Below are 12,092 nucleotides of genomic sequence, written 5' to 3'. Positions count from 1 at the left end.
CCACATATCTCTACACTCGTCTTGCTGCTATAAAGGCAGAGTTGTCTCTCAAGGAAGAGGAGGGCAGAGATAGGTGGAAAACATATAGATGGGAAGGTACACTAAATTGCTTACCTACACCAAGGTTGCACAGAGTGCCTGTGCTTGGTTTGAACTGTCATTTCTGGGTGGCTTAATTGGGGGACACAGAGAACCATGGGTTAGTCTGCTGCCACCTGGAGGCTGACACTGTTATTACATTCTAAATTAAAATTGGCTCCTCCCAGCAAGACTATACCTTGCCTGCTAGCCTCAGGCTCCCTCAGTTTTGTCTAGTGTCAGTTGAAGGCAAGGTCTGTCTCATACCTATCTTAGTCGTTAGGATAGGCATTAACCATTTTTCTTTATCTTGTTTCAGATTTTACTCAAACCTGTTTGTCATCCCCAAGAAAGATGGCTCGGTTTGGCCCTTCTTGGATCTAAGGCAACTGACTACACAAGTGGGTGCGGTTGCAGCATTTTTGAATGGAGTCCCTCCGTTCAGTCGTGGCATCCATGGAAGCCGGGGAGTTTTCAGGACGCCTATCTTTGTGCCGATCTTTCCTGCTCATCAGCAGTTCCTTCGCTTTGCAGTCGGTTAGGATTATTTTCAGTTCAGGGCCCTTCCTTTTGGGCTGGCTACAGTGCCCAAGGTGTTTACAAAGGCCCTGGCCCCAGTTATGGCTCTACTCTGGACCAGGGGGATAGTAGTTATCCCCTATCTGGACGATATTCTGGTCAAAGTGCCTTCCTTTTCTCAGAATCTGGAGAGTATGCGGATTGTCCTAGATTCCTTGGTACAATTTTGATGGATTGTCAACAGGGCAAAGTCGGAGTTAGTTCCAACACAGAGGCTTCTGTTTTTACGGATGATATTCGACACAGTTTAGGCGTCAATCTTCCTTCCAGAGGAAAAGAGGTTAGCTCCTTCATTCTTCTCTGGTTTTGCATGAGAGTCTTGGGAAAGATGGCGTCAAAGGTCGAGGCAGTCTCATTTGCACAGTTCCATTCAAGACCTCTACAGAAAACGCTTTCGACCTGTTGACAGGTCAGTACAGTCCCTATATTGTCCAGTCTTCCTTCCACTTTTCTATCCCCAGTTCCTCAGGTGGTGGCTGATGTCGCACCAGTTAACCTAGGGTCACTCCTTTCACACCATCAGTGTGTTGGTGATGCTTGCATCACCATGCTTTACTGTCTTCAAAGTGTACTGTGGCTTGAATGCAGAGTTTGGGGGTTGTCTGATGAATTGTCTGCGGCTCTTGGACCCAAAAAGAACATTTTTACTTTCAGCAGTCCACAAAATGTTTCTCCATTTCTCTTTAGGCCAGTTGATGTGTTCTTTGGCAAATTGTATCCGCTGACGGATGTGAGTCTTATTCGATGGGAGGCCATTTTGTGCCACTTTCGGTCCTGAGATCCTGGAACAGTCAGGAGAGGCTCCTTCCGATCAATGTGTTGGAGCTCAGAGCTGTCCATGTGGCTCTCTTGCATTGGCACCATTTGCTGCTGGGATTGCCGATAAGGATCCAGTCAGACAATGCCACAGTAATGACCTATATCAACCGTTAAGGAGGGACTCGGAGCCTATCCACGATGTCAGATGTCGCGTAGATACTGAAAGGGACAGAGGACAAGGTTCCTCTGATCTCAGCGGTGCATATACAGTAGTGTTCAAAATAATAGCAGTGTGTTCAAAAATATGAGTTAAGCACAAAATCTTTATGCTAGTTTTAATTTCTATGCATTGGGAACATTGCACACTGTTTTCTAATTCAAAACATGAAGGGAAATGTATATAATTTTAACTACACTACGTCTTTTACAAACTCACAATATGTGAGTTGTTTTTTTTTGAGGATTTCGCATTCATGTGAATCACTAGCCTAATATTTGGTTGTATACCCACAGTTTTTTAGAACTGCTTCACATCTATGCTGCATAGAGTCAACCAACTTCTGGCACCTGTTATCTACTATTCCAGCCCAGGATGCTTTGACTACATCCCAGAATTTTGTGGCATTTGTTGGCTTTGCCTCAGAAACGACATTTTTGATGTCACCCCACAAGTGTTCTATCGGATTAAGGTCCGGGGATTGAGCTGGCCACTCCATAACCTCAATTTTGTTGGACTGGAACCAAGATTTTGCTTGTTTACTGTTGAGTTTAGGGTCATTGTCTTGTTGAAACACCCATTTCAAGAGCATATCCTCTTCAGCGTAAGGCAATATGACCTCTTCAAGTATTTTAATATATGCAAACTGGTCCATGATACCTGGTATGTGGTAAATAGGTCCGGCACCATAGTAAGCGAAACATGCCCACATCATAATGCTTGCATCACCATGCTTCATTGTCTTCAGAGTGTACTGTGGCTTGAATGCAGAGTTTGGGGGTTGTCTGATGAACTGTGTGCGGCTCTTCGACCCAAAAAGAACATTTTTACTTTCATCAGTCCACAAAATGTTTCTCCATTTCTCTTTAGGCCAGTTGATGTATTCTTTGGCAAATTGTATCCGCTTCAGTACATGTGTTTTTTTATGTTTGTTTGTTTTTTTAACAGTGGGACTTTGCGGGGACTTTTTGGTAAGAGATTAGCTTCACACAGGCGTTTTCTAACTGTCGCAGTACTCACAGGTAACTTGAGACTGTCTTTGATCATCCTGGAGCTGATCATTGGCTGAGCCTTTGCCATTCTGGCTATTCTTCGATCAATTTGAATGGTAGTCTCGCTGGTTTTGCTTTCCATTTTAAAGCATTGGAGATCATTTTGAACAGCCTATCATTGTCTGCACTTTTTTTTTTTTTTTTTTTTAACTTTTACCCTCTCCAATCAACTTTTTAATCAAAGTACGCTGTTCTTCTGAACAATGTCTCGAATGACCCATATTTCTCAGGCTTTCAAGGAAAAATACATGTACAACATGTGCTGTCTTCACCCTTAAATAAGGGCCACCTGATTCACACCTATTTCCTCACAGAATGATTGACTTCACTAATTGAATTCAACACTGCTATTATTTTGAACACCCCCCCCCCCCTTTCAATTAATTATTAAATACACTGACTCAAAAGCCTGCAGATCATGCATGCGAAGTCTGTTGGTTTTCTTAGAATCTACTGCACCAACTGGTAAATTGTTTGACATGTGTTAATTTAATTTATACCAAAAACAGTGATTAATCTGGTTAGTCATATTGGACTGCTATTATTTTGAACACTACTGTACCTGGAGTTGACAACTGAGCGGCAGACTTCTTGAGCCGCCAGCAAGTAGTGGCAGGAGAATAGGCTCTTCACCCAGAAGTATTCTAGCAGATATGTACCAAGATTCGGCACAAGATCTCTGGATCCTCAGGCAAATGCGACCGACGCATTGGCAATTATCTGGTCCTAGTTCTCCCTGCCTTACCTATTTCCACCTTCCTCTTCTGCCCAGACTCCTCAAGAAGGTCAAGGAAGAGAGGATTCCAGTCATTCTCATCACACCAGACTGGCCTCGGAGGGCCTGATACGCGGACGTGATAAACCTTTTGGCAGATGTCCTTTGGACTCTGCCTCAACTTCCAAACTTTCTGTCTCAGGGTCTGTTCTTCCATCAGAATTTACAGTCTCTCAATTTAATGATATGACTGTTGAGACCGCAATTCTGAGGGCTGCAAGGTTGTCAGACCCAGTCATCCAAACCATGATCGGAGCACAGAAGCTCTCTTCGGTGCGTATCTATCACTTGACTTGGAGGATCTACTTCCGTTAGTGTGAGTCTTCTGGCATTTCCCCAATGTCCTTTTCTCTGCCTGCTCTGCTCTCCTTCTTGCAGTCTGGACTGGTGTCAGGTTTGGCGCTTGGTTCTTTCAAGGGACAAGTGTCTGCCCTGGCTATTTTGTTCCAGATTGATTTGGCCTCTAGACTCAAGGTCAAGACCTTTTCCATGGGTCAGCGCACATTAAACCACCCAGTCTGCCTCCCCTTGATCTGTGGGACCTTAATGTAGTCTTGGAGACTCTTCAGTCCCCACCTTTTGAGCCCCTCAGAGAGGTTTAGGCGCTTCATCTTTCTTATATGGTAGCTTTCCTTATAGCCATCACATCCATCTATTTGGAGGGTATTGGACCTTGCAGCTCTTTCTTGTCGTGCTGCTTACCTCATCCTGCACCAGGACAAGGTAGTGTTGAGACCTGTTCCGTCCTTCCTCCCTAAGGTGGTTTTCGGCTTTTCACCTTAACGAGAACATTGTCTTGCCTTCCTTTTGCCCTGCGCCGCTTCATTCAGTCGAGAAGGCTTTGTACAAATTGGACGTGTTCAGACTTGTGAGGTGCTATTTATCATCCACCACCCCATTCAGGCTGTCTGATTCCTTATTTGTCATACCAGACTGCCCTCCAAGAGGTCTGGCCACCTCTAAGGCGAGTATTGCCCGTTGGATTAGAATGGCCATCATTTAGGCTTACAAAGCAAGGGCCTAAGGCGCCTCCTTTTAGGGTTAAGGCGCACTCAATATGGGCGGTGGGAGCTTCCTTGGTGGTTCGTCACCAGCCATCGGTCCTGCAACTTTGTAAGGCAGCTACTTGGTCATCTGTACATACCTTCTTGAAGTTCTACAGGGTTCACACATTTGCTTCGGCAGATGCAAGTTTTGGCAGGAAGATATTGCAGGAGGCAATTGCGCAGACTTCGGCTTGAGCAAGAATGCAGAATTTGGTGGTAACAGTATATTATTTAGTTTTCCCATCCCAGGGACCGCTTTAGGACATCCCATGGTGTCCCCAATGAAGCAACCAAGAAATACAGATTTTTGGTACTCACTGTAAAATTTGTTTCTCGTTCGCCTTCATTGGGGGACACAGCACCCACCCTTTGTTGTTCGGTCGCGACGTGCATTTACGTTGTTTTTTCTCTCAGGTATAATTGATTTTGTTTTCCTTTAATGGTTTTGCTTCTTTCACGCTTTCTCACTAAACTGAGGGAGCCTGAGGCTAGCAGGCGAGGTATAGTCTGCTGGGGAGGAGACAATTTTAATTCAGAATGTAATAGTGTCAGCAGACTATCCCATGATTCTCTGTGTCCCCCAATGAATACTAAAGAGAAACAGATTTTACTGTGAGTACCAACATCTTTTGTTTCTGTTGACACTCCTTTAAGCTGGAACCAAAGGGTTTCTTAAATGTACAGTTGTGAGCAAATTTGTATTTGATGTTTTTTATCTAAGCCGTAGACTATTATGGTTAATATTTTAATGAACCGCGTAGAATGAGATATAGAGCACTGGTAATTCTCTTGATGGTGTGTGTGTGTGTGTGTATATATATATATAATTATATTTTTTAACAGGTACGTTCTCGAGCCAAAATTGAAAAAATAAGAGCAAGTTTATTTAACAGCAGTGATCTTATTGGTTTATCCAGTCTGGATGGTGAAGATGAGCTGATGGAAATGTCAACTGAAGAAATCCTTACTGTGTCTACTGTAAATCAGAGCTTGTTTGATACACAAGGAATTCCGGGTTTGGGAGATTATTTCGCTGATAAGTCCTTGAAAGGTGCGCTGAACTTGAGCCATAGATCAATTACACAGTTCTACAAAAAAAAAATTCAGGTGCCAAGGTTTTTTAAATGGATTTAGGGTATTTCGAATGGTGCTGAATTCAAAAATCCTATTACTTTTGCTGAATTGGTTCTAGTTTTTGAGATTATTCATCTATGAAAATAATGCATTCTCCAATTTTGACTTGCGTGTGATAAATGCAATAGCTTTTGGTCTGCCTTTTGACTCCTTTAGCAGTGTCTTAGGTAATGAAATAACCCATATAATTATTTTGTATTTCAATTTGTAGGCTTACAATGCTATAAAAGCGACTTTTTAAAGCCAGAATTCTACTGTAATTAACAAGCATCTCAGAAACTAGAGCCAATCTGGCAAAACCGAAATCATATTTTTAATCCGCACCATAAACTTGATATAAAACCGTTCAGACATTGTTGGCACCAAAATGACATTATGCCAGTGTAATCAATTAACAGAAGATTGACAGCAGAAAAGGACCACACAATCCATTTAGTCTGCCTTTTCATTTTTCTTAGGCTAGACAAACTTAGTCACATCTGCTGGAAATTTCTTAAAAGCATCAACTACTCTTTATGTAAAAGGTTATTTTCCGACATTAATTCAGGTCTCTCATAACTAATTTTGGATTCTGTCCCCTTGTATTTAGTTTTTTATTAAAAACTATTTCCTTCTGAACCTTATGTAAAGTTCTTTAAAGGGCAGCTATCATCAGAAAATTTCCTATTGTTTAAATCAGGTTTTTGTGTTTATGGCTGTGTGCCCACGATGCGTTTTTTAAGCGGCAAAAAACGCTGCAGAAACGCTTAAAAAAAAAACGCATGGTAGAAGGCCTGCCATGTTCCCCAATGATAATCCGCATGTGCTGTGCACATGTTGCGGAAATTTCCGCTGCGGGTTATCATTGCGGAAAAAAACGCAGCACTGCGGAAGCGCTGCGTTTTCGCCGCCATTGACTTGCATTGAATCGCTTGGATTCTGCATCACTGGATCTGTACATGCAGAATCCAAGCCTTTCAATGTGCGGATGGTACCCGGGTGTGGAGGACAGGAGATTCTCCTCCGGACCCGGGTACCATAGAACCTGTGAAAAAAAGAATAAAATAAAAAATAAATATTATATTTACCTTCTGACGGCCCCCGCTGCGGTCGTCCTCCCTTGCCGGCAGCTCACGGTGGACTGAAGGACCTGCGCTGACGTCATAGTAATGTGACGGCAGGTCCTTCAGTGGAGTGTACCGCGAGCTGCCGGCAAGCCAGGACGGAGCGAAGCAAGACTGCGGGGGCCATCGGAAGGTAAGTATAGATTTATCTTTTTATTTTTTACCATTTTTTTACGGTCACACTATATAAATCCATGCCGTTTGCATGGATTTATATAGCGTGACCAAGTTGTCAAGCACTTTCCAAGTGATGCTAAAATCGCATGGGAAGCGCTTGACAACCTGCATGCGGAAATACATGTGAAGAACACTTCACATCCGCATGTCCCTGGCAGAAAAAATGCATGTACAATCCGCATGTACAATCCGCATTCGTTTTTTCTGCCAGGGAGATGCAGAAACGCTCAAGAAAAATCCGGAGCATTTCTGCATCGTCGGCACATAGCCTATATGTATTTTTTCTAAATTGTTGGCAGTTCTTTTTTTTTTTTTAGAATTGCACTTTTTGTCCTTATCAGCATGTGTAGGATAACAATGACAGGAGACCCCTCTATACGCAGCTGAAAACACAGGATCTACCAATCACAATAGGTGGTCACAGTGACCTTTGCACACACTCATTAGATACTTCAGTACAAAAAATAGGGTCAGTGCCTGATCATTGTGGCTAATATACATTTGTTTGTTTTTTTCCTTAAAAAAATTGATTTGTCTTCTTCTTCTATTATTATTATTTTATTATGGTTTTTTTTTTTTTTTTAATACAAAAACCTGATTTAAAGGGAACCTGTCAGCAGGATTTTGCTAAGTAAGCTAAAGACATTGTCATGTTGGGTCTGCTGCACTGATTAAAATGATGTAGTTGTCTCTAGGTACAGTATCAGATTAGTTAAAATTTTTAACCTTTATTAATTATTCATTAAAAACCAAAATATAAAGTGCAAAAAATAGTGCCACAGATGAACCAAACACCGCCACAAGTGATGAGATGACCAGTGCCTCCAACGACAGGTCAAGTCTCCTGTCAGAGACAGTGACAAGCAAGAAACCGTAATAATGTCATTGACCAATATATGCCAAAATGGTCATTCCTTTTCAATAATTACCAGTATTGCTTGTATAGTTCAGGTATAGTGTTACAGCCAGTCTTAATCAGATCTGACCAAATTAGATCACCTTCAGGATACACATCCTCATTCCTCAAAACAAGTGTCTTAAAAATTACTATACTCTGATGAAATACAATCCAAGAAAAACTCTACATTCAAACATTGAATATTAGTTTGTAGAGGTAGTTTCAAACTAGATTATTCCATATTTAGATGCAGATGCAGCCACAACAATTCTCTGCAAATGCTGCAGAACCCTAATTTTTAAGACACCTGTTTTAAGGAATGAGGATGTGTATCCTGAAGGTGATCTGATTAAGACTGGCTGTAACACTATACCTATAGCTTATAGCAAAGAGAATCACTCGGGCAAAGAATGGATGCAAATGGTTTCAGGTGGTAAAAAATGAATAGATCCCTCACAAAAGAACAACACAATAGTGCTTTTAAAAGATAGCGTTCAACCAGAGGCACAGAGGACTGAGAGGGGCAAGAAAACATCATTTTGGAATACACAGACTTGGATGATTAACCTATAGGATGGCACAAGGAAGGGACTATAATGCCCTATTGTATAAACCTCATCCTTATTGTCCCTCCGTAACGCGGAGGTTGGCACCCTACAAACCTGGGCCAGTGGCGCCCCCACTCAACGCCGCCGTAGCAAACAATCACTTTGCCCGAGTGATTCTGTTTGCTATAAGCTATTTCATGGGTATGACTTAAAGGCATTATATATAATACGTCTTAGTCAATTAAACTGATCCAACGTGGCCTTGCTCTGTTGTAACACAGTGGCCATTTGTCTTGATCAGCACACTTAAGTCCATTTGCGGCAAGGTGTAGAGGGAATGATTCACTTCCCTCTGTCTTTATGGTGACCTCTTTAGACAAATCCGGACGATGCGAGTGAGAGCACCGGAAGTGGTGTCATGGCTTGCGTTCCATCGAATCGGATATGCGGTTCACGCACTGGAAGTATGGGTTACAGGCCGGTCTCTTCATCACATGCCGAGGGCGGAGCCAAGATGGCGCGACGCTTTTAAATCACACATGTGGTGAGCCTGCAAAGCAGCGATCCCTGGCAGCAATATGCGGTCTGCTGATAGACAGACCATCTCTCTCTAAAAAACGTTCCCTTGATGAGTCTAAATGCTGATGAAATGCGTTGGGAATAATTGCTGAGGACAACTACCTCATCTCTAGCTATGTATGCTGCAAGTATAGAGTTCCCCATGATGGTCTCTGGCAATGACATTGAAGATAAAAGGGGTGAGATCGTTCCAATCTTCTGATAATGTCTGCCATTTATATATCTGAAGCCTATATGTGCATAATTTAGCATGTTTCCAAGGGTTCTGCAGCATTTGCAGAGAATTGTTGTGGCTGCATCTAAATATGGAATAATCCAGTTTGAAACTACCTCTACAAACTAATATTCAATGTGTGAATGTAGAGTTTTTCTTGGATTGTATTTCATCAGAGTATAGTAATATTTAAGACACCTGTTTTATTAAGGAATGAGGATGTGTATCCTGAAGGTGATCTAATTTGGTCAGATCTGATTAAGACTGGCTGTAACACTATACCTGAACTATACAAGCAATACTGGTAATTATTGAAAAGGAATGACCATTTTGGCATATATTGGTCAATGACATTATTACGGTTTCTTGCTTGTCACTGTCTCTGACAGGAGACTTGACCTGTCGTTGGAGGCACTGGTCATCTCATCACTTGTGGTGGTGTTTGGTTCATCTGTGGCACTATTTTTTGCACTTTATATTTTGGTTTTTAATGAATAATTAATAAAGGTTAAAAAATGTAACTAATCTGATACTGGACCTATAGCGATAACTACTTTATTTTCTGAGGTATCTATACCCTAGCTTTAGCTACTGATTAAAATGATACCTGCGGTGAAGAAATATATCCCGAAGCACAAGAATGTGCCTCATCATAGAGACCGGAAGGGAGAGACAGAGAGAGGGAGCCTCTGTCTGTTTCTATGATGAGGAACTCTCTTGTGCTTCGGGGCGGCCTGTGGGCCGGTCTTTACTTGCTGATCTGCCCTAGAGTATAAGATAAGACACTGCCTACAATCCTGCCCCAGAACACGAAAATCTCATTAACTGAAAGCTGCAAACACTGATTACACAAGAAGCAGAAAACGGATTTCTTCACCTCAGGTATCATTTTAATCAGTGCAGCAGCCCCAACATGACAGTGCCTGTAGTTTACTTGGCACAATTCTGCTGACAGGCTCCCTTTAATTAATAAGTAATTTTCTGATGATAGTTTTTGTTTAAAGGTTTCAATCATACCCCCCCCCCCTCTTTATCCTCTATCTCTAGGCAATAAAACTTCTTAAAATCTTACCTGATACGTTTTATGCTTGAGACCTTCCACAATGTCTTTGTAGCTTTTCTTTATTGTTTTGCATTTGTTAGATGAAGTTAAAAATCTTATTTTGTCTGTATCGCCCAAACCCCAAGAACTGCTACTAGTGTTGATTGTTCAACATTTTCCTCATCCTTGTATGGTTTGCCTATGGACTATATTGTCTCACTGCGGACGTGACAGCCACAGATCATAACTCTGCTTGTCTTTAAGAGTTACAATGGCATAATTTTAATTGCTGCAAAGTCACATTAAAATTGCATCACATTTGACACATTTCGATTCTGGAAAAAGTTGTATAATGCTTGTCTTTTATACATTTATATACTTTCTTCCAGTTTCACACTTGTTTGTATACTTTTAGGGGATAAGTTGGTACCAGAGGCAAGAGATGTTCTTACTGAAATATTCAAGAGCTGCATTCATGCTGAGCAGATGTTAAGCCTGACTCCTACTAAGTACATCAAAGTGTCAGATATTTATCTCAGTAAAGAGCAAATCAATTCACAAACTCCAGGAAATCTGCTCCATACCTTCTTCACAAATGTTCGCCCACCAAAAAAAGTATTGGAAGATCAACTGACACAGGTAATTCCTTTTCTGAAAATGACTCCGCAATATATGGTATTTCCAGAGGATAATATATTTTCTAGATGAACAAAATAAAAGTTCAGTTTAAAATTCTTTATATGGTCTTATGGGATCCAACCAAATTACTCCCTTTGGCACTAACACTTGTTGAGCTTTGATTCAAATCCTTTGCAGATGTATTGTACTTCTCATGCTTTTAATTTTTCTGTTAAAGATTCTACGGAAATATGGAGTTCCTAAACCAAAGTTTGACAAAAGCAAATATAGTAAAACTGGAAAGGAGCAGCACCCAGTAAAAGTTGTAAGCACAAAGAGGCCAGTGGGGAAGCCTTCTGCCAAAGACAAAGCTGTCCTAAATAGTGTGAGGTGAGTATCCTCTAAAAGCTCTCTCCCGTTTGAAACTAAAGTGGAAACCTGGACATACATCACACAGAAAAAAATTATTGTCCTTGTAACTGGGGGACACAAATGCTGACCTTCGTATAGCTGCTGTCACTAGGAAATGAACACTTAAGCCCCATTATTTGCAATTTTTTTAAGTCCGTTTCCTTTTTTGTCTTGTGATATTAGTTGCCGTTTTTGGCACCTAATTCATCTTGTGATGAACATGATTCATGAATGTGGCGCAAAGTGAAAAATGGTATTTTGTCAGGTCTTAAACTGTTCTGGTGACTTTTAGCACCAAAAGTTGCACTTTGGCACAAAAGGTAAAAAAAAAAAAAAAAAAAAAAATGCACCAGAATGTTGACGTACTTGAAAATACACCCGGGGGGAACTGGAGTGAAATTGCGCCAAATTTTGTGACTTTTTAAAAGTCGCAATTGATGAATCAGACTAACACATCTGGATTTGCAAGACTGCCCACAGAGTGAAAAAAAAACAAAAAAAGACAGGCAAGCAAATATAAAATAGACTTAAAGGCGCAAATAGAATAATAATTGGTGCAAGCAAAAAAAAAGGCACAACAGTAGACAAAAGACAGGCGCTAAGGCATGGATGAATCGGAACCTTAGTAATCAAATTGTTAGCTACAGCCCCTCACAGACACTGAGCTTATCTGTTGTAGTTTTGTCTGTAGAGGCACACCTACACTATTACAAGTTGCATCTGCTTTTTTATTATTTTAGTTTATTTTCACCTAAAAAATAAAAAGAAAACTCGTCATCCCTCTTCCAAGACGGTAAAGAGGAACACAGCAGCTTAACCCCTGTCATTTTTTTTCTACTCTCCATTTCTGTGTACTCTCACA

At 41.2% G+C, this 12,092-nt stretch overlaps 1 protein-coding gene across 2 annotated transcripts in view; it reads left to right on the top strand.

Moving 5' to 3' along the window:
* The window catches only part of HECTD4 (HECT domain E3 ubiquitin protein ligase 4), a 214,682-nt gene that overhangs the window by 180,149 nt on the left and 22,441 nt on the right, over positions 1 to 12,092 (top strand). For both annotated transcript variants that reach the window (XM_073676353.1, XM_073676352.1), the window contains exons 62-64: positions 5,350 to 5,557; positions 10,617 to 10,840; positions 11,058 to 11,209. In XM_073676353.1, the coding sequence (XP_073532454.1) occupies positions 5,350 to 5,557; positions 10,617 to 10,840; positions 11,058 to 11,209 (584 nt within the window). The remainder of the gene's footprint in view (positions 1 to 5,349; positions 5,558 to 10,616; positions 10,841 to 11,057; positions 11,210 to 12,092) is intronic.

Source organism: Phyllobates terribilis, unplaced genomic scaffold, assembly GCF_046119375.1.
Source record: "Phyllobates terribilis strain yellow unplaced genomic scaffold, ASM4611937v1 Scaffold_1__5_contigs__length_1240528914, whole genome shotgun sequence".
Lineage (NCBI taxonomy): Eukaryota > Metazoa > Chordata > Amphibia > Anura > Dendrobatidae > Phyllobates > Phyllobates terribilis.
Note: the sequence above shows the minus strand (reverse complement) of the source record. Positions and strands in the feature narration are given on the sequence as shown.